The sequence below is a fragment of the Xenopus laevis genome, chromosome 4L (genome assembly GCF_017654675.1).
Source record: "Xenopus laevis strain J_2021 chromosome 4L, Xenopus_laevis_v10.1, whole genome shotgun sequence".
NCBI classification, from domain to species: domain Eukaryota; kingdom Metazoa; phylum Chordata; class Amphibia; order Anura; family Pipidae; genus Xenopus; species Xenopus laevis.
In genome coordinates this window covers 120,468,760-120,491,747 of record NC_054377.1, presented here as the reverse complement: position 1 = coordinate 120,491,747, position 22,988 = coordinate 120,468,760, and the positions used below count along the sequence as shown (strand labels likewise).

General features: G+C 40.7%; 1 protein-coding gene across 7 annotated transcripts in view; it reads left to right on the top strand.

Moving 5' to 3' along the window:
* The first annotated feature begins 357 nt into the window (after positions 1-357).
* Positions 358-22,988, top strand: part of tmem184b.L (transmembrane protein 184B L homeolog) — a 51,170-nt gene continuing 28,539 nt past the window's right edge. For 2 of the 7 annotated variants that reach the window (XR_005966768.1, XM_041589227.1), the window contains exons 1-2: positions 9,257-9,277; positions 21,987-22,220. Coding sequence is in view for 6 of the 7 variants with exons in the window: in XM_041589227.1 (XP_041445161.1) it covers positions 9,275-9,277; positions 21,987-22,220 (237 nt within the window). In the remaining variant the exon portion in view is untranslated. Of the gene's footprint in view, positions 913-1,217; positions 1,241-1,534; positions 1,659-9,256; positions 9,278-21,986; positions 22,221-22,988 lie in introns of those variants that run through there. The other 5 variants (XM_018256602.2, XM_018256601.2, NM_001091114.1 and 2 more) reach the window with 5 other exon arrangements.

Here is a 22,988-nt window from a genome sequence, read left to right as displayed (position 1 = left end):
GGATTAGTCACCCCAAAGAGGCGATTAGTCGCCAAGCAACTAAATCTCCCCGAATCGCCAGGTGTGCCCTTACTCTTGGACACACGTCCACCTGCGGGCCCCAGTCAGATGTATTTTGGCCTGAGGCCTCCGTTTGATCTGAAATGGCCCCAACCCTGACTTTACATGAGGTGGTTTGACTGCCTTTCCAATTACAGAATTAACTTCCATTCATGAGCAAATGCAGGAAGAAGACGTAGGGGGCAGGGATTAAACTCAAGTGACCGCTGAAACTTCAGGACTTGCCTGTGACGAGTGAAACTATGGGCAGCAGACCCAGAGGCTGCCGGGAATAACCTCCACCTCCCGGGCCCATTTGTCTTTATTTAGGTAACACGTCACATTCAGTCTGAAGGAAACGTCACAGCCCTAAGGTTCGGTGGTGATAAAAAGATTCCAGAAGATACAATTGTCGCCGTGACAGTGTCAGCGACAATACAGGGAGTTATAAGAAGGCGAGCCGGCTACGAGCTGAGCTACAGGTGGAACAGGCGCAAACGTTCCTACGGTTTGAAACACCGTCTGGCTCGCTGCAACCGAGCTGTACACACACCCACTCCCGGCTCACCCAGTTGCTATGCGACACCATCTCCCCGGCCATGTGCCTTCGACTTTAAACTGGTTGACGTCACTGCCTCTCTACACCCCCTTCGCCTTTGTGGGCGGAGACTGCAGGCATTTGGTGACGTCTCCACGCAAACAGAGTTAGGATACCTGACTAATACGCATGCGCAGGTTAGCGGATCGGAGACTTCTCCTCATAGCACCGACATACCGCACCTCCGCCACTCATCCCGTGCAATACCTGCGCGCACCCCGCACTGGTGCACCTGTCGGAGTGCTTTCATCGTCACAGGTTCGTGCTGGGATAAGGTAGGGATTTCACGAAGAGTCCTCCATCCCCCCCGGGCTTTGCTCTTTCTCTAATTTGCGCTCATAGGAAAAGCCTCGGAGCTGCGTGCCTATTGGCTGTTTTTAGTACCAATCTTTTATGTAGGGGCTCGAGGAGCCTTAGTGCTCCGCATTGGCTGCTCATTGGCTGTATTCTGTGTGACGCCATCGGCTGTGTGTTACCCTGGCAGCTGTGGCTTGTATGGGCAGTCGCTAGTGGGGAGATCAACCTGTGGCTTTGTAGTTCTTACACACGGCTCTAGCCTCCACTATACTTGTTTTCTCCCTTTATATGGATTGCACTTCCCAGGTGATTGACATTAAAAGCTGTTGTAGGGGAGACTGTTTCTGGCTTCCAAAAAACACAGAACTTAAAGCACCCAAAGTAAGTGCCATTGCCCCCCCCAAAGATCCCCTTGTATGTCCTTACTTCATTCCCACCCCCCAAAACTACCTTGTGTACTATGCCTTATATTCACCCCCATACGTCCCAATGGTCTTGCCCTCATAGTCCTAAATATCACATACTAGTCAAGCATCGTCTGCAAGTGGCAAATATATTTGTATTTCTATATAAAAAGAATTTTTTGTTTTTCCCCTCCAGAGCCGGACACATTCCGAATGTGAGGAGCAGATAAATGTAATTTCTTTCATGGGTTCCTGAAGAACTTGGAGATGATTTCAGCGGTGATCATCTTGTAATCGTAACCGGCCAATAAGTTTCAGAGGTAAGTCCTCCAGAGAACCAGAAATGGAATGACTCCTAGAGGAAAACGATGGCAACTTGAAGATGGATCTGTGGCAATCACAAAGCGATATGACCGCCATATTTATGTAGGGCATATGATAACACAGGGGTGCCCACTTTATCAATGTGGGGTCATGGTGGCACATCTGGGTCTGCCAGCTCAAGTGCTATCATGTCTTAGATAATATAACTTCATTGTTTTGCACAGAGAACAAACACATTTTGTCGTATTTAAATGAAGACCAGTATCTTAAGCCATTGTTTAAAAAATCTGAATCGGAAGAACCCAGCAGGGTGGTCTAATGCTGATGTTTGTAGCTAGTAATAGGCTGCTGTCATTTACTAGTCACCAGTTTAACATCTACTGGAAGATAAGAATTGACCTTTTGGCAGGTCCGGACTGAGAATTAAAATAGGCCCTGGCATTTCAGGTACACAGAGGCCCAAACAGCCCCCACCAGCCCACTAAACACTGACTTTCAATGGGACATTATAGCAGCCCCTCTGGCATTTGCCAGAACCCACAGATCGCCAGTCTGGGCCTACCTTTTGGGCACCCCTAATCTAATGTACATGCTATTATGCACATGCCCCTTGTTTATTTTATGTAAATGATTACTGCAAAAGTCTTTCTATTAGAGCAACTTGTATTCTATATGTTGTTTGAATTTGCTGATGGCCCTGTGGAAGTGCACTTTCCAGCATGCACTGGCTGCAAAGAACCTTGGGAGTCGTTCTTCATTAGAGGGTCTGTAGGTAAGCAATAAGCTGTTACCATGGGGAAGTCCTGCTACTAGTATTCCGCAAAATGGTATGCCTTCAGCTATATAGTCTTGAGAAGATATAGTGTTACCAGGGAAGGTATTATATGAACCGTCCCTTTGAGAGGTCATTCTGGCTATTGAGAGATTTGGGGGAAGTATTTTGGCAAATTGCAAAAAACTAGGCTACTCTAATTTTGCACAACACATCTGATCTGTGTTTTACAGGCATACATCGTTCATCAGTCCCTGTCCATTTGGAGTTTACAATCTAAGGTCCCTATCTCATTCACACAAACACCATGTCCAGTATTATCAGGAGCCAATTAACCTGCCTTTATCTGTTCAGAGTTAATGTAGTTCATCTATATTGCAGTGCCGTGATCAGGAAATGGTTACGTTGTTTTGAGAAAGGATGGGAAGGGTTTCCCTGATAGGCTGCTGTCAAATTTAGAACAGGGTCCTGCTTTGTTTCCATGACTGGACTGGCACTTTGTGTTTACACCCAAAACTATGAAAACTTTTTTTTTTAGCCAGCTACAGATTTCCACATGTGACACCTTGGAGAACTGTTTTAGATATTTGTTTATTGTTTCCCAAAGAGAATCCATTCTGCATATTGATCACTGCACACATGCCATTGTAATACTGTGCTTATAGCTACGGGCACCTGGCCTTTGTTTATTGTGTCTCATTGGTGATCCAACAAAGGTTTAATGTGATAACACGCTTTCTTTCTGATCTAAAGTTTCCTGAATTGGTTAATCATGGCTTCTACCTCTTAAAGGAGAAGGTAACCCCCTAGGTGCAAAAATCCCACCCCCTCCCCTGTGTTGCCCCCCCATCTCCCCCCTGGCCTACCTGCCCCCCCGGGCAAATGCCCCTAACTTGTTACTCCTGTCCACAGGACAGTTCACAGGCGCCATCTTCTCCCGAGTGGTCTTCTTCCTTCTTTTTTGACGCATGCGCAGTAGGAGTATTTACCGGTACAGATCTACTGAACAAGCGACGAAAGTCACAACGTTTTTCGTGACTTTCGGCGCATGCGCACTAGATTCATACTGGTAAATGCTCCTACTGCGCATGCGTCAGAAGATGCCGATTAATCCAGGAAGAAGACCACTCGGGAGAAGATGGCGCCTGTGAACTCCGTGGACGGGACCTGCGCAGATGGTTGAATAACAAGTATGGGGCATTTGCCTGGGGGGACAGGTAGGCCAGGGGCAAGGAGGGGGGGTAACACAGGGGAAGGGGAGGGTTTTTTGTGCCTAGGGGGTTTCCTTCTCCTTTAAGATGGCCATCTTTCACCAATATGGTGGGCAATATTGGGCTGAACTGATCATTTGGCTCTCGGGCCAACAGTCGGATCATAACTGCCGCTATACAGGGAAATAGATTGAGGTCCACGTCAACATGCAGATGTGACTCTTGATGGACATATTAAAGGGGTTGTTCACCTTTAAATATACTTTTAGTGTGATGTAGAGCAGGAGTGTCGATACTTTACTAATGTGGGGTCTACTTTTAGTGATGGTTTCCCATTATGATCTACATCCATAATATACCTGTTAGCATTATGTTCAATGGAAAATATTACTTAAATATTATATTGATTTATAATAGAATTTATATTGCTATATTTAAAAACAACTATTTCTCATGTAGCTTTAACAGCATAACTATTGAAATGAAAAGCATGAAACTGTAGTGTGTTTTAGACAAGCTGTTTGTTGATAGTGTCTTCAGATCACCAACTATAGGGCTACTGATAGATCCCGATCTACCTTTTTGGCACCCCTGATGTAGAGAGTAATATTCTTAGATGATTTGCAATTGGTTTTCATTTTTTATTAGTTGTGTTTTTTTTTAGTTTATTCAGCTGTTCTCCAGTTTGCAATTTGAGCAATATGGTTGCTAGGGTTCAAATTTCTCTAGCAACCATGCATTTATTTAAATAAGAGACTGACTATGAATAGCCGAGGGCCTGAAGAGTCAGAAGAAGTGAAACCCAGTTGAAAAGTTGCTTAAAAATAAGCATTCTATAACATACTAAAAGTTGATATAAAGGTGAACCACCACTTTAATAAAAACCTCAATGATTGTAAACCAACCGTAAACGTAAGCTTTTCCTTTAATGAGAATTTTCTATGTAGTACTGAATGTGTTTAATAGGAAGGTTCATAAGCGGAGTACCTTGCCTATGCAAATTCTGTTTCCCGTTCCATTTCTATGCCAGTGTGCTTTCTTGGCTAGTCCCTTGAGTGCAGTTGGTGTGCCTTCTGTTGAAGTGTGAAAGATTCTCAATCAGGCTGTTGTCATTGAAGGATACAATGTCCCTGATTGCTGCAAATGGTTGTTTTTATGAAGTGCTTTGTGGCACTGCACAGACAGACAGTCTCCATTTTTAGAACCAGAGGTGTGACTCTTCCGTCAGTAAGTTGTTGGGGGAAAAACATCACACCTCTGAGGTGCTGGGAATCTTACATTTAAAGTGATATGTATTCCCGTTCAAATTTCTTTTTAGTGCTGGGGTGATAAATAGTGTTAGATTTTTCTTGTTAAAGGTAACGTTTATGGTTAATTCGTTTAAGGCATAATGTTGTATCCTATTTAGTAACATTTTTTACATGCTGCGTTCTGATGAGCCTAAAAACTACATACACACTGCCTCATTTAAATTGAGGGGTTGGACCTTTTTGGCTAATTTATGTTGCCAGAAGATGATTTCCTTGTACCAATATCTGGTTAGGGCTAAACAAGTCATGGCTGGCTGAGGAATCCAGAGCACCACATGGAGATATGAATGATTTGCTTTCCTCAGAAGATACTCTACAAGACCATCATGTGATCTGAATGGGAATGCCTTGGGGCTCCAAGGAATCACAGGCTTTAAGAGCTACAGCTGCCTTCATATTTCACATTTTTCTTTCTCTGATGGGAATTAAAGGCAATCACTTTTTATATGGAATTCTATTTTCTTTTGCTTTTTCCATATACTGTCACAAAGTTGCTACTGACTCAGCTTGTCATTGTAGACTTGTTGAAGCTGCCATAATCTCCTAACACAAAGATGGAAGTGGGTTTTGGTAAAGCCAATGAAAAACATTCTGTCATGATTTTTATGGCATACCTCCCAACATTTTGGAAATAAAAAAGAGGGACAAAATGTTTTTGACCAGGCCCATTTTTGTGGCCTCACCCCCATAAGTATCATGTTCATTTTACAAAATTTGGCAGGTTATGAAAGTTTAAACACATTTCTGTGGTTCTTTTCAGTTATTACAGTTTTGCTAATGAAGGTGAATTGCCTTTTAAGCTGTCTAACTTCTCCCAAGAGTCCTGTTATCTTATTTTGTTACAATGACTTATTTGCTTATCTCGAAATTTTTACAAAAGTATCTTATCTGTAGCTGTGGATGTTCTGGGCTCTCTGCCAAAAGCCAATTAAGTTAGAAACTTTGTTTCTTTTTCTGGCTGTTCAGTGCAGAGAAAAACTGGACTTTCCAGTACAGACGAGGGACTGCAGGTTTAGCTGTCAAAAGAGGGACTGTCCCTCTAAAAACGGGACAGTTGAGAGGTATGTTATGGTGTCGTTTTTATTTCTAAATTACACTATTTACACTGAAAAAATCTGACTCAACAATCTCAAATTTTATTCCTGAACCAACAATTGTAATTTTTTTTTTAGTTGTAATATTGGTGTGTAGGTAGCTGTTTTGCCTGGTCATGTGCTTTCAGAAAGAGCCAGCACTTTAGGATGGAACTGCTTCTGGCAGGATGTTGTTTCTATTACTTAATGTAACTGAATGTGTCTCAGTGGGACCTGGATTTTACTATTGAGTGCTGTTCTTATAGCTACCAGGCAGCTGTTATCTTGTTCGGGAGCTGCTATCTGGTTACCTTCCCATTGTTCTGTTATTAGGCTACTGGGGGGAAAAGAGAGGGGGGTGATATCACTCCAACTTGTGATACAGCGGTAAAGAGTGACTGAAGTTTGTCAGAGCACAAGTCACATGACTGGGGGCAGCTGGGAAACTGACAATATGTCTAGCCCCATGTCAAATTTCAAAATTTAATATTTAAAAATCTGTTTTTTCTTTTGAAAAAATAACCGAAATGCATACTCACTCACTTCAGTGCCGAAATCAAGCAAGCAGTGCAATAAATGCATTTTCGGGCAACTGCTTAGGTGCTCGTGTTGATTTTGCAGATATACGACGTAATGATACTGGCATAGGGACCTATATACAACAGTATATACAGAATATAAAATTCACTGTGCTAATTAATTATGATGCAGAATTCACTGGTTTATATGCTTCTATGTAATGTGAATTGGAATTAATTGTTTTTGAACCCTGTAGCGTCGGCTACCGTGACAGATGTAACCCACTTGTTTTGATAATTTTCTACGCCCCCTAAAGCTGGCAATCAATGTAAAAATCTCTTTTGGCACGCTTACCAATACCCCACCTTGAGGTAGCCGGCAATATTGAACTGAGGGCGAAGACCAATGTGTTCCTCGCCCCAACAGGATTTTTAAACCCGGGCCCGGGCATTCTGGATAACGGGTCCCATACCTCTACAAGGTACTGTTTTATTGTTACAGAGAAAAAGGAAATCATTTTTAAAGATTTGGATTATTTGAATATAATGGAGTCTATGAGAGATGGCCTTTCTGTAATCCGGAGCTTTCTGGATAATGGGTTCTGCAAGTTCCCCCCCCCCCCTAGAAATCCCAGAGAGAAGTTTACATTGATAAGCCAGTGTTTACATTTTGCAGTTATTTGTTTTTTTTCTGGGTACCACTTCCAGGATTAGTGACAAGTTTGGCTGCGCAGTGTTTATTTGCTATTCCTTGATCACACCTGTCAGCAGATTCTTTAAAAGGGAATTCAGTGGTTTTTCATTACCTGGCTGCCTCGGAGGTAAGTATGGAACAAGTCTGGATAAGTTACACACACGTTTGTCTAAGCACAAGGCAATCAGCTGTGACCAGGCTGTAAACAAAGTCTTTGTTTAGTTACAACTCAACCTGAGTTTGCCTGCAATTTGTCTCACATCCCTGCTTTCTGGGAGGTTAACGGTATCACTATTGAACTAGGCAAGAGATGCTTTAAACCAGCTTTGTTGTTTTTGTTGTAGGTGGAAAGATAGTCAATGAAACATATTTGAGAGGCCAGCTGTGCGTTACTTTGAACTGAGGAAGACAAAAAAAAAAACACCGGAAGTTTATTGTACACCTTTACATCCCTGTGAAGCTGGTGATTGATAAAACATTTACAGCAAGTTGTTGAAATGTTCTGTTAGTAGCTGTAAATAGTTGTTTAGTAATAATGAGAGGCTCATTTTATTTCTACAGTATTCTGCAGTTAATTGACTTTGGAAGCAATTTAGTTTCTCATATCCGGTGAATACAGTACACAGGCCATTAATATGGCTACAACTCTGTAATTTATAAACTTATAATACACAAAAGCCTGAATATCTTGTAAATTATATCCTTAAAAACTGAGTCATCAGTTTTAAACGGTGAGTTCTGATGTCATTTGTCACATGACTCACTGAAATTTGTGTATTATAATAAATAAAGTACCCTCAGTTGTAAAATATGAGGATATTATAAGTTACCTCGGAGTTCCATGGCCTGTATAAAAATACTCTGCCTTCAGCCTCGTGTTTTTATATGGTCATGAAACTCCTCTTATAATATCCTTATATTTTATAAGAGGGGGTACTTTATTCACTATATAATACACAATAATAACCTTATAAACGGTGCTTAGGGATGTCATTTGTTATAATCTGAGCTTATTGATGTCATTTCTGTCACATGACTCACTGAAACTTGTATATTATAATAAGTAAAGTTGCAAAATATTGCAAAATATGAGGATATTAGAAGTCACCTTGGAGTTTCATGACCTGTATATGCTCATGGAATGCCTCTGTAACTTATAATATCCTTATATTTTACAAGAGGGGGTACTTTATTCACTATATCATACATACTATGCATGATACACAATTCTTACTGTTGAATAGACTTAGGGATGCATAGAATCCAATATTTTGGATTCGGCCGAACCCCCGAATCCTTTGTGAAAGATTCGGCCGTATACCGAACCGAATTCGGATGGGAAGGGGACAATTTTTTTACTTCCTTGTTTTGTGACAAAAAATAATGCGATTTCACTCCCCACCCCTAATTTACATATGTAAATTAGGATTTGGGTTCGGCCGGGCAGAAGGATTCGGCCAAATCCGAATCCTGCTGAAAAAGGCCGAATCCTGGATTCGGTGCATCCGTAGAATAGAGCAATGTTCTACCTGAATGGTGCTTTGCCCCATCAAGCTTCTAATTAGATACTCGTTGCCCCAACTGCTGTCTCAAAAATCATCCATTTTACCTACATAATCCTCTCCCTCAATAGCCTTGTGAACAAGCAAGCCTCTCTGTAAACTGGTTCTTTTACTTGTATATTTTAAATGATATGGTCTCCTGTTGTCTCATATGGTTCTTCTAAAAATCCTTATTTTAGTCCTTATTATTCCTTAATGGATTGAAGTCTGTTTAGATGTTATTCTTCATTAATAACTTATCAATGCATTCTTTTAACCCTTCATGATTCCACCCCATGTCACTGTTCTCACAGCACAACATGGATTTCGTCTTGTTTTGACCTCCTGTTTATGTGTGAGTACAGAAAGAATTGCTATTTGCCAGGGCACCCAGAGACAGGAGCCCCAAGGGTGTCCCTAGTTTCATCTCTGCAGAATCCTGCTGAATTATTGCTCGCTGGGCTCGACTGCTTCTTTAAGATACACAAGAGAGATGGTAAGAAGAACCTGCTGGTGCTGTTTATAAATGGACCCCACTGCTGGCATCACTCTTCTGTGCATTGCTCCACTGGGGAAGATTTTTCTTCCCTTGCTGTTTAATCTCCACTGGAAAGTGTCCCATTGCAGCAGCCTTGGGACTTGTTCAGACCTGCATTGCTTTACCAGTTGTAGTATGAGTTTCAGTGCTGTGAATTGGATCTGGGTCACTTTGTTCCTGCAGGATGTGTTGGATCACATATTCTGTACTCCGCCAACTTCAGTAGCAGTCTAAGTGTGAATACTCTATCGACTGACACGGCCAGACCTGATTGACATTAAAGGGGCTGTTCACTTTCAAACTAACTTTTAGTATGATGTAGAGATATTCTGAGACAATTTCCAATGGGTTTTCATTTTTTTTTTTATTTTTTTTTTTTTTTTAGTTGTGTATATTTTAATTCAGCAGCTCTCCCGTTTGCAATTTTGGCAATCTGGTTGCTAGGATCCAAATTACCCTAGCAACCATGCATGAATTTGAATAAGAGAGTAAAATATGAATACGAGAGGCCTGGATAGAAAGATGAGTTATAAAAAGTAGCAATAACAATACACTTGTAGCTTTAGAGACCTTTTTTTTTTTTAATATGGGGTCAGTGACCCTGATTTTAACGCTGCAATTAGTCAAAGGAACAAGGCAAATAATTCAAAAACTATATAAAAAAAATAAAAAAAGTTTTTTCAACATGGGTTGTTCACCTTCCAAACACATTTTTCAGTTCAGTTGTTTTCAGAGAGGTCCCCAGAAATAGACTTTTTTCAATTACTTTCCATTTTGTTTTTTACCGTTTTTCCAAAATCTAAGTTTAAAGTTGAATGTTCCTGTCTCTGGTGTTTGAGTCTGGCAGCTCAGTAGTTCAGGTGCAGACTCTATAAACTGTTAGAATTTAGTTGATACATTTCTCAGCAGCATCTCTGCAGTATTAGTAACTATTGTATCAATTCTAACAGCTGCCTGTAATGAAACCCAGAGATTCTGCTGAGCAGGGACAAAGAAAAGAAAAGTATCAATTTAGAACAGTTTAGGGGGTGGGCGATGCCCCTCACAGAGCTGCTTTAGAAGGTGAAAAAAAGACCCTTTACACTTCAATATTAGAAAAACGGTGACACAGAAAATAGAAGGTAATTGGAAAAAGTCGTTATTTCTGGTGATCTATCGGAAAACAACTAGTTTGAAGGTGAACAACTCCTTTAAAGTTGAACCACCCTCTTTATAGCCGTCACATTTTAGGCTAAATGTGATTTTCTTTTTTTTTTTTTTTTTTTTTTTTTTTTAGTGCAAGGGAGCCATTAGGCTGGAAATGTTTCTTCCAATCCTTACAATAAAATGTGTATGCCACAGTCCCTAAGACTATAATAATAATGCCCATTGCATTTATTTTATAGAAATGTGTGCTCTCCCAACCATGTGCCTGGTACACATTTTAACACTGTTATACTTTATTTTTTGTAAAAATGTTGAAATAGCTGTGGTGCCAAGAAAGGTTAAATTTCGCACTGGTAGAACTAGTAGACTACAGGACCCGAGTTTGCCCGTTTGATCTAATTGAGACACAATATACAGCAGTATGTCTCCCTTGCGCTGTCACAGTTTCAAATGTTGACCTGTCCGAGCTAACCGTGAAACATACCACTGACATTTAGGGGGTTGTTTATCAAAGGTTGAATTTTAGAGCTTTGTGGGCTTTTTTTTTTTTAGACTTCGAATGAACTCACAAGTTTTTAAGTTAAGAAAAAACTTGAATGTAGTGTAGTAGGGGTGAAAAAAACTTGAATACTCGAATTGATCAAGTTTTAAGGGAAATCTGCTGAAAAAAACTCAAACATCATGACGGCTATCCAATCCCTAGCAATGTAATGGTGTAGCATCCCTTTAGGGCAGAGACACACGCTCAGATTCGGGGAGATTAGTCTCCCGGGGACAAATTTCGGGCGACTATGGAAAAGGAAGCGCTCCGAATGCCATCCCGCCAGTGATTTACATTCTAGCCGGCGGGGAGGCAGTTTGGGGAGATAAGTCGTCTCAAAGAAGAGGCGATTCGTCGCCGGACGACTAATCTCCCCGAACCTGAGCGTGTGTCTCTGCCAATCCCTAGAAAGAAGGGGGGGGTAACTGACTTCCATTTAAGCAGGATAGGGAATTTTGCAGCATTAAGCAGATGCCTCCTCAGGGTTTGATCTGGGATATCCCCCTCATCGCCTGCGTCCCAGAAAAGTAGAACCTGTGCTGGGGAATTTATAACTTTCTGGCCAGTATTACCTCAATGCAAAGACCTGATGAATGACTGTTGTACTTTATGGTTCTCTTAATATAGCCTAGCTATCTCTCTCCTGGTATAAAAATGTGGTTATTACTCTTGTAAACTACTACCATGCAATTTCAGCTATGTGAATGAATCGATTAGTCATTTTGTTTTGGTCACCTAATAGCATCTCCCGCTTCTCTATGGTGAGTGAAGAGTGTTTGATGTTGCTCAAGATGAATGTCTGGCACCTCAGGAATTCTGTGTGATATCATTAGAAAGAGATTTACTGGAATGTGAGGGGATGTCATTAGAGTCATTAGCCATTTGACTGACCTGGCTGGAATATCTTTTGTTTGCACCTTTTGATAAATTAGGCTTCTCATTGTGCATTGTTTGTGTATTATAAAACCTTTAAAACCATTAAAACCTCTATGGGATTCTCTTTGAAGCATTAAAAAAATTCCACCGTACCATATTTATACCATAATTACGCACCACACAGGGATCTGTAGGGTCAGATTAATTTAAACGGGTTGTTCACCTTTGAATTACCGTAACTTTTAGTATGATGTAAAGATTGATATTCTAAGATAATTTACAATTGGTTTTCATTGCTTTGTTATTTTTGGTTTTTGAGTTATTTAGCTTTTTATTCAGCAGCTCTCCAGTTTGCAATTTCCGCAGTCGGGTTGCTAGGTTCCAAATTACAATCGCAAACATGCACTGATTTGAATAAGAGAATGGAATACGAGTCGGAGAGGGCTTGAATAGAAAGAGAAGTAATATAAAGTAGCAATCACAATAAATGAGTAGCCTTACAGAGCGTTTGTTTCTTAAATGGGGTCAGTGACCCCCATTTGAAAGTTGGAAAGGGTCAGAAAAAAAAGGCATTAACACAAAAAGTATAACATATACATAATGAAGACTAGTTGCAAAGTTGCTAGGAATTGGGCATTCTATAACATACTAAACGTTAAGTCCTGAAGTTCTATACATTCTTTACTGTCCAAGAGCAGATTTAGAGGTTTATGTTTTGTAGGCAGCGTTTTGGCTGTCATGTCGGGTTTTGTCACATACAAAGTGGCTGTAATTTCATTGATGTATGTGGTAGAGACAGTGTTGTTTCAGTGAGGAGTTGCAAAATGATAAGTTTGGGTGGATCAAGATGCCAGTACTGGTGGACCTGTTGACTTAACCCTGCCAACCCCACCTATGGAGATCAGTAGGGATGGGCGAATTTGACCCATTTAGCCAACAATTTATTTTTTGACGCACGGCTTTTTTTATTTTTTGACGCACGATGCAATACAAGTCTATGGGCGTTATTTTTGCGCCGAAACAAGGCGAAAAAATTTGGCCATCCCCAGAGATCAGGGAAGGGTTTGCTTTGGGTTGAGTTTTTGCAAACCCTGTGCATCGCTATTATGTGATATGCAAAGGCAAGTGCTGTTGTGGCACACACATATATCACCTGTGTTTCTGTTTAGTTTCATTGATGTTTATAAAGCTGTTCTTTTAAAATCGCATATTCAATTTAAAGAGGGCTTGTTGCCTTCATTCTCTGCATGTTTGTCTGTGCAATAAAATAGGAATGCTTTCCCATGCCTTACTTAGATGAATGTTCTAGGGTTTTTGTCGTTTCATTTCTGATGTATCGGTTGGACAAATACACGTATAAAGAAGCACACAGCTGCCCTAGGCAATGCATAATTTAAACTGGGGTCAATCAGCGCCGGCCTGAGTTTACATTTTATTGCTACTGGAATAAAGTCTGCATATTTTTGTTCATTTCCTTCAGAAATCTAATGGCTAGATTAGTTTGTTTTCGCTTATTTTACTACTACTTTGCCCAGGGCAGGAGAATTCGAGTGTCTGTAATCTCCTGTTTCTGGAGTGGATGCCAGGACTTCACTGGCGTCTGGACAACAGCCTGCATTCTCCATAAAGCAATGGGTAATGTGTCTCCTATATAAATAAAAGATTATAACAACTAGGGCTAAAATGAAGGCAGGCATGCTTAGACAAAAGGAAAACCAGTTCACAGACAGAGGAGGAACTATACGTTATTTGTAAATATACAAATGCTTCGGTGGTTTTATTTTCTCGTTTGATTCTTCTCCATATCAGATAACGGCATGTTGGCACTAAATAATAAACGTTGTTAGAAGACTTTTAACACAGGGACCCACTGTTTAGTTTATTCTAGAGGGGCACTAGACACTATAAACAGGCACTGAATGAGCTTTATGTGTACATGGCCCTGGTTAAGCTTGTTGTGTCTTGATGCAAGCTGTGATTTTTTCCATTTTGTTTATCGGATCTTGCATTCACTGCACTTTCAAGGTAGACAGCCCCCTCCAGGAACACGCAGCTCATTGCAAGTGACTTTTTACAGTATTCTGCGACACACCCTATGAAGGTGAGCCATGATATTCTATCCACAATTTGTGTCCTGTGACTGTTATCAAAAATAAATACATTGCAAGCTCTGGGGACACTGACATCCCTTTGGGCAAGAGTTTGCCAAGTTCAGCAATAGGGATTGCACTGTTCTGTCCTTTGTTACAGTGGGCTGTAGGCACAACTTCAGCAGCTTCTGGGAGTAGAATTATTCCCCTTAACACAGAGGTCCCCAACCTTTTTTTCTGTGAGCCACATTCAAGTGTAAAATAATGTTGGAGACCAACATAAGCATGGAAAAAGTCCCTGGGGTGCCAAATAAGGGCTGTGAATGGGTATTGGCAACTCCTATGTGGACTTGCAGCCTACAGGAGCTTCTGTTTGGCAGTAGGCATGGTTTTTATGCGACTAAACCTTGCCTTTAAGGCAAGAATTCAAAAATAGGCACCTGCTTTAAGGCCACTGGGAGCAACATCCAAGGGGTCAGTGAGCAACATGTTGCTCACGAGCCACTGGTTGGGGATCACTGCCTTAACATAATGTTTTCACCAGGGGCGCTCCGCCAATGAGGCGAGCTGAGCCGCTCGCCTCAGGCGGCAGCGCCAGAGAGGATTCCAGGGGCGGCAAAAAGCCGCTCCTGCACCTTTAAAAGCCGATTTTCCGGTTTTTAAACCGGAAATTCGGCTGCGCTATTGCTAGAGAGCGCAATTGTGCTCTCCGCAATCGTGTTCCTGCCTCCCCTCCCGACAGGCGGCTCCTTCCCCAGAAACGGCGCTGGTTTTCACTAATGCAAAGAGTCTCTTATTCTCAGTGTAAAGCCAGTTATACATAAAATCAATTGCTATTGTAGAGATCATGTTAACTTGTAATAAAATTATGAAAGTAACATATGAAACTGTTGCTTTATTAGTTATTTAGCCATAGTTCCAATAATATTAAGGACAGCAAGTAATATCTTGGCTTTCTCTCTAATTATCACCCTACGTGGCTTTTAGGGTAATGTCCGATGGGAAGATTTGTCACCCACGATAAATTGGTGCTACTGCCAGCACATATTGCCCAAAAATTCTTCTCCACTGGAAATAATTTAAATTCGCCGGTGGTGAAACGTGTCGCAAAGCTTGCCAGAAGTTGCCTTGTAAGAAAAAATTAAGCACCGCCTACAATTTCAATTATTGCCAATGGAGAAGCCTTTTTGCCTGCAGTAGAACCAATTTTTCACGGGCGTCGAAAAATGACACCACAAAATAAACTTTTTAATATCTAATATAACATTATATTTGAATGATATTTATAATTTTGCCATAAAAGTCTGCCTGATGCTTCTTTCTTACCCCCTTTTTTTCCCTATGAGGGGGCTGCCATATTTGGGCAGCAGAAGTCGGTTAGCATTAGAAACTCTAATTGACAGACTGAGATGAGACAGTCAGGTTGGCAGACAGATTTAGGAACTTCAAGTAACAATTACTTACAAAAGTGGAATGATCACTGAAAAACAATCAACATGACCTCTAGGTAACTTTTCATGTAGATTTAATATTTTGAAAATAAAACTTTTAGTGTCCGTATCACTTTAAGGTGGCCATACACGGGCCGATAAAATCTGATGAAGGACAACTTATTGCCCAGTGTAGGGGGCCCTCAGAGTCGGGCAGATTTCGATCGGGCGGGGTAAAAATCTTGGTGGATCGCAGACCACATCTGTTGGTTTGATGCGGTTTCACAACCTCCCGTATACCTTAGGGCCCACGATGGGATCAGCCCGATATCGCCAACCTCAAGGTGGGCATATTGGGGAGAGATCCGCTCGTTTAGCGATCTCTCAGTTTATGGCCACCTTTAGCCTGGACTCCCTATAATCCTACAGTGAGTAATAGTGAGAACCGTGACTTGTTTACATTGTAAATGTACCTCTGGTTTCTTCTATACTGGGAAAGTGAGATTCCTCCCCTGCCTTTTCTGGACCATTATTTCTTCCTTTGTGTGAGATGCGTTCAGGAAGTGGATTTGTGCATGTGGGCGGCCATTGTAATTAGAGGGCATTACATTGTACCTGTGCTGCCTTTGCAAGAACAGTTCCTCATTGATGTGCTTGCAGAACTAAACACTGTGCTTTTATTTTATGTAACACTTTCAATTATATGATTATTTTACATTTTTTATACTTTGAATTCCATTTATGCCATAGTTTGCCTTTTAAAGGGGTTGTTAACCTTTGAGATAAATTTTAGTATGATGTAAAGTGTGATATTCTGAGCTAATCTGCAATTCGTTTTCATTTTTTACTATTAAGATTTTTAAGTTAAGCAAACCGGTAGCTAGGGTCCAAATTACCCTAGCAACCATGCACGGATTTGAATAAGAGACTGGAATATGAACATGAGTGGGCCTGAATAGTAATAACAATACATTTGTAGCCTTACAGAGCACTTGCTTTTTAGAAGGGGTCAGTGACGCCCATTGGAAGGCTGCAAAGAGTCAGAAGAAAAAGGCAAATACCTATAAAAAATAACGAAAGCCAATTGAAAAGTTGCTTAGAATTGACCATTCTATAACATACTAAATTTGTTTATATTTTTTTTTTAAAGTAATGATAATATAATGTAGTGTTGCACTGCACTGTTAAAACTGATCTGTTTGCTTCAGAAACACTACTATAGTTCATATAAACAAGCTGCTGTGTAGCAATGGTGGAGATTGAAAAAAGGCTATATGGCACAGATTAAATAGTGGCTAACGGATAACTCCATTATGTTCTACAGAGCTTATCTGCTATCTGCTTCGAATTATGGAATGCCCGTCTTCCAAAGACTCCATTTCATCCACATAATCCAAATTTTTTTAATTATTTCCTTTTTCTCTGTAATAATAAAACAGTAGCTTTTACTTGATCCAAACGAAGATATAATTAATCCTTATTAGAAGCAAAACCAGCCTATTGGGTTTATTTAATGTTTACACGAATTTCCAGTAGACTTCTGGTATGAAGATCCAAATTACAGAAAGATCCGTTATCTGGAAAACCCCAGGTCCCGAGTATTCTGGATAACCGGTTCCATACTGTACTACAATGTAGCAATGGTTCTAAATACTAAATCTCCTTCTCATGTCAAGATGTTTGTAGGGTGGGAAGCTGCTTTAGTCTATTAAAGTGTAAATTGGTGCTTATTTGTAAATAAACAAGTGAATGGTTAATACATGTGCCGTCAGCAGATACCAAAGGAGAATGTGTGTTTCTGCTTGAGTAATTGTTTGTTTTGACCCACAATTCTTTCACCCTGCAATGACTGATCAGTCTGACAAAGACCAGTGGCTTTTTGTTTAATTCCGCATGCTGTGTTCCATTGAAACATTGAAAATCTGCCCAAGCTGCAAGAAAGCATGGCCTCATTTCTGGGGCACTTAGCAAAAAGCACCAGAGCAATGTAAATTCTTATTGATGTCTTTGTATCAAATCCATCATTTAATGCATGCAGCAAAATATACGCGCAATTGTATTCTTTTCTTCCTTCTAGCGCAAAGTAACCTCTGAAAAAAATTAAAAGGTGCCTCAAAACTTTACTGTAAAATGCAAAATATTTAAAACAATCTATATACTGGATTAACAGTGCATTACCGCTGCGTCGGCTGACCTTGTTCAGATGTTTGTCACGTCTAATTTAATGTCTTCTTTCTTTGTTTACTTCGTAAGCCGCCATCTGCAGCACATTTCCCTTGTTTGTGTCGCCACTTGCCTGTCATTATCTTCTCTCTCCACTCTATAAATAAAACATAAAAAGAGACACTGGTCTAACTGCCCTTCATGATTAATATGCTGTCTTCTAATATCTTAGATTAAAAGCTGTTTTTTTTATATAATCGGGGGGAAAAAACAGTAATGTTACTTGAAAGAAACCGTGTCTTGGTTCTGTTTGATGTCATTAGACAATTTTATTATATTTTATTTTATTGGCTCTTTTTTGGTCCCCAGGCCAAAAAAGGTTGGGGGACCCCTGTTTTAAAGTAATAAAAATATGATGCAGTGTTGCCCTCCACTGGTAAATCTGCTGTTTTCTTCAGAAACACTACTATTGTTTATATAAATAAGCTGCTGTGTAGTAGAGGACAGCCATTCAAAAGAGAAAAGACTCGGGTTACACAGCAGATAAACTCTGTAGAACATAATGGTGTTATCTGTTATCCACTATTTAACCTGTCCCATATAGACTTTTTTTTAAATTTCAGCCATTGCTACACAGCAACTTGTTTATAGTAGTGTTTCTGAAGCAAACAGCAGATTTACCAGTGGAGGGCAACACTGTATCATATTTTTATTACTTTAAAACAGGGGTCCCCCAACCTTTTTTGGCCTGGGGACCAAAAAGAGCCAATTTTTTTTTCCAAGGACTGGGGTCGGGAGTGGTCGGCCCAGTTCAGGACTGTACGCGGCCCGGCAGTTGGAGACCCCTGTTTTAAAACACTTTAATTTTTTTTGCTGTTACTGTTCCTTTAAGGGCATTATATATGCACCACTAGGGTATTGATTAAACTAAACTTTAATAAGCTGTTGCTTTATCTAAAGTAGGGATGCACTAAATCCACTATTTTGGATTCCCGAATCCATTGCGAAAGATTCGGCCGAATACCAATCCGAATCCTAATTTGCATATGCAAATTAGGGGTGAGAAGGGGAAAACCGTTTTTACTTCCTTGTTTTGTCACAAAAAGCCACACGATTTCCCTCCCCGGCCCTAATTTGCATATACAAATTAGGATTCGGTTTGGCCGGGAAGAAGGATTCGGCCGAATCCTGCTGAAAAAGGCGAATCCCAAACCGAATACTGGATTCGGTGCATCCATAATCTAAAGGGTACTTATTACAGTTATCATCATAATAATAGTTCGCACGTCTGCTTGAGAGGAGACCCAAGTTGGCATGATAAAGTGTGACATTAAATTGTATGACATATAATTGTGCTGATACCATGTACTGATATTGGCTGAGTGAATTTTCCTGGCAGTAATTGTTCTTGGGGCTTTAAAATGAAGATATAAATACTATGCTACTTATAGAGCTTGTCTCAATTATCTGAGAAATTGTTGCCCCTTTATGTGTCCTTTGTATTTTGTGGTCATTTTGTTGAAGTAAAACCCGAATAAGGGCAATGCTGTGCATGATATCTTCATACATTTTTCAGGCAACTATCGCCTCATAATGGCTGGCACACGTGCAAGGCAGACTCTATAATGAAGGCGCACACGTCGGTAAACTTCTTTGGATAGAGTCAACATGTAGAGAGAACTGTATAAAATATTTTCCTTTATTTATGAACCTCATTAAAATCACAAAATCCAGGAGTGCAAGGCAGTTTTCCGTGATTTAAGTTACATGTTTTTAGGCTACAGAAAAATGTAGTGCTTAATGGGCATGAGAGCCCCATGTGACATTGCTCTAAAAGGAACAGTGGGGCAATGCTGCAGTGGCCTAGATAAAACACTTGGTTGCACAAAAAATGCATTAAATGTATTCATATCCGTTCTTGCCGGAACACTGGGATTGGCTTTAAATTCTATTGCAGAATAAAATGACACTTCTTAAAATTTCATCACATATAAATCACTATAGGAACAATACCTCTACTTGTACCGCTGTAGTTTGTATGAGCTGGTTTACACATGTTTCTGACGACCATTTTTAACAATGATGTTGTTTTCCAACCTAAGTGGGTTTCACCCTTAATAGGCGGAAGGGACTGTGGGAGGGAATTTGTGGAACCAAACCCACAGAAACACACACAGGACACAAGCTTTGAACAAGAATTGCCCTGCAGAATCAAAACAAAGATCCAAACCCAGCAAGAACAATTTACAGTGTAGAAGGGTGGGTAGGGTTTTAGGCGGATTAAGGGCATGTCTGCCATACACGGGCAGATATAAGCTTCCCGACAGATTTAAGCTGCCCATACATACAGAGATCCGCTCGTTTGGCGAGGTTGCCTTGAGGTGGGCAATATCAATCTGATCCGATTGTGGGCCCTAGGGCCCAATGATCTGATCACAACAAGGAGAATATGGGAGTCAGATTGAGGAACAAACCGATCCTGTCCTCAATTTCACAGGATTTTTAACCCTGCCCAATCGACATCTCTTTGACTCTTTGACTTTCGGGGAAGCTCATCAGAAGGCCCCTTAAGCTGGCCATAGATGTTGAGATTTTTAAAAGATCAGATCCTGATCGTGAGACCACGATCTTCTCAGAACGATCATACGAATTTACCATCAACTAAAAAGACCAATTTACCAGGAAAACAAAGTGGAGCTGCCTGCTTGGCCCTGCAAACATAGATAGATTGCACTGGGACCGACAAAGATTTTTAGACCTGGCCGATCAATTTCCCGACAGATGTCGGCCGAAAAATTGTAAGATGTACGATCGTTCGAATACCACTAACCGCACGATAATTTCGAAGGATTGGTCAGGCTTCCCTAAAATCGGTCGTTCGGCAAGAAGAATCGTCGCGTCTATGGGGAGCTATACACCGCCGACTTAATATGTCGGCAGCGTATATCTGCCTGTGTATGCGGCTTTAAAGTCGTCTGTTTTCTTGGGCAGTGTATGGGGCTCTCTGACTGGCTTCCCTGATCGATATCTGACTGTCAGGCAGATGTCGATCAGGCAGGTTTAAAAATCATGTTTGCACGAGGGCCGCATCGGTTCGTTGGTTCGGTTTTCGATCTGACCACCCGTATTATCCTCATTATGAACCGATCGTAGGGCCCTCAGTTTGTGTCAACATGATATCGCCCACCAGGTCACCAAAAGATGGCTCTCTGTATGTATGGCCAGCTTTATAACTTGCAGACCTTACTTAAAAAAATGCATTGGAACTGGTAAGGAATAAGGTATTCTCCCAAACACGGTGTACAAATAAAGGTTACAATTTATTAAGTACACAAAAGAGACAAAAAGCCCAACAATTAAAAACTAGAAATATGAAAATGTGTTTATAAACCACATAAAAATGTCATTTTTCTTCCCAAAGGCCAGTCTGTGTCATTGCCATTTCTTAGTGTTACACATGTCATTCTAAAAGTATAATGATCTGTCATTTGCCAAATGTAATCCCACGCATATTCTGTCTTGGAATTAAAATACTGTCATTGTAATGAACAACCTTGCCATTATACAAATCCTGCAATCCTGTTCTCCAGCACGTTAAAAGCCTCGGATAAATCTCGGAAGGATTAATTAATAGAATGTAGAAAGACTCCTCTGAGATTCCCCCTCGTAATCGCTGAAGAGTAAATGACCTTTCTAGATCATTGATTATTTCAGAAAGGCTGCTCTAGTAATCTCCCCTCTGTAATACTAGTTTAATGTTAACCATGACACTGCAGGGTATTGTCTTTGAATCAAATACAGTGTGCATCTGTGCCTAAAAACAGTGTGTGTTGTGGTTTTAGAGAAAGATGATTTATTACTTGACAAAGTTTGTCTCTTTTATTTACATACCAAATGTACTCGTATAATGTGTTTCCAAATTCTCAAGTATACCTAAAAATATAATACCTAAAAATGAATATGGCTATGTATGTACTAGTTTAAATAATATAATATGTAATGATTTGGCCCTTCAAAGTTATCCACAGCGGCTCACCATCTTTTCGCTGCCAGTGGCACTGCACATGCTCATATTTAACATCTGATAAACTAGGTTTATGGCTCACCATCTGTCATAGAAGCTGATGCTTTTGGCAGGGCTTTTTCAATTTTGTTGCATAATGCATTGCTTTGAGCTGCCATGTAATATGGCTGGATCATTAAAGGAGAAGTAAAGCTTAACTAAAGAAGTAGCTAGAAATGATGTACATTATGTTTTGGACTTCTGTACCAGCCCAAGGCAACCACAGCCCTTTAGCAGTAAAGATCTGTGTCTTTGAAGATGCCTCTGTAGCTAAGGCTACTGTACCCTGACTTATTTTTTGTAAGGATATTTGAATATTTCACTGAATTTCTTGTCATTTCTTTCATATTTTTTACAGGGTGTCATGGTAGTGTCCAGCTTGGGTGAACTGTCGCAACAGGAGGCAGGCATGGACTCCAGGGATCCATCGGCCACCATTACTGGTATGGTAACCACTTCCAGTCCAAACTTCTCAAAAGTCCTGGAGGAACAACCTCTCACCTTAGAACAGCCCATGTTCCTTATGACAACTACCGCTCAAGCTATCTCGGGTTTCTTTGTCTGGACTGCCCTGCTCATCACCTGCCACCAGGTAAGAAGGCCTCCTCCCCATACTGTGTGTGAGATATGTAACACTGCACTGAGCAGAAGCTACAAGCAGCACTGACTCGCATGTGAGGAACACATTAGGCGGCCATCATGGGCATTGGCTGGGTTGCTCTCGGCCTTTGTATTTTTTTTAGGTTTGGCAGCTTTTCAGTTTTGATTCCTGCAGCAATTTACTGCTAGTGTCCAAGTTCTTCCAGCAAGCACCACGGAACGATCCTCTTTCTGCTTCTTTGCTCTTCAAATTTCCAGGGTCAGACGCAAGTGCCGTAGAATGAAATAGCCGGCTTTTTCGTTAAAAGTTCAGCTTTTCACTTTACTGCACATGCGCAGCTGAAAGAAGAAGCAGGAAGAGGATCGCTCTGTGGTGCTCGCTAGAAGAACCCCGGGCCGGTGCAGTTTTCCGCTGGAGTGTCAGGTAAGTAAATCCAATCACTTGGGGGTGGCTCACTTATGGCGATATACGATATAAAATGACTTTCCTTCTCCTTTAATCAGTAAGTTCAGTATATAAAATACGGCATTTCCAGCCTCATTCTTTTTTAGGGTTTAGTTCTCGTTTAAACCGTTAACATCTGATTCCTCAATCTATTTTTCTTCCCTTCACTGAATGTACCTCTGTATGTAATAAATGTGGCAGGTGCATGCCAGTATCGTGTAACCCGTATCTGTCCCCTTAGCAACACAACAGGTTCCAGCGACAGGTGTTCTTGTGTTGTATTGCATTACAGCTGAAATCTAACGTACAAAAAAT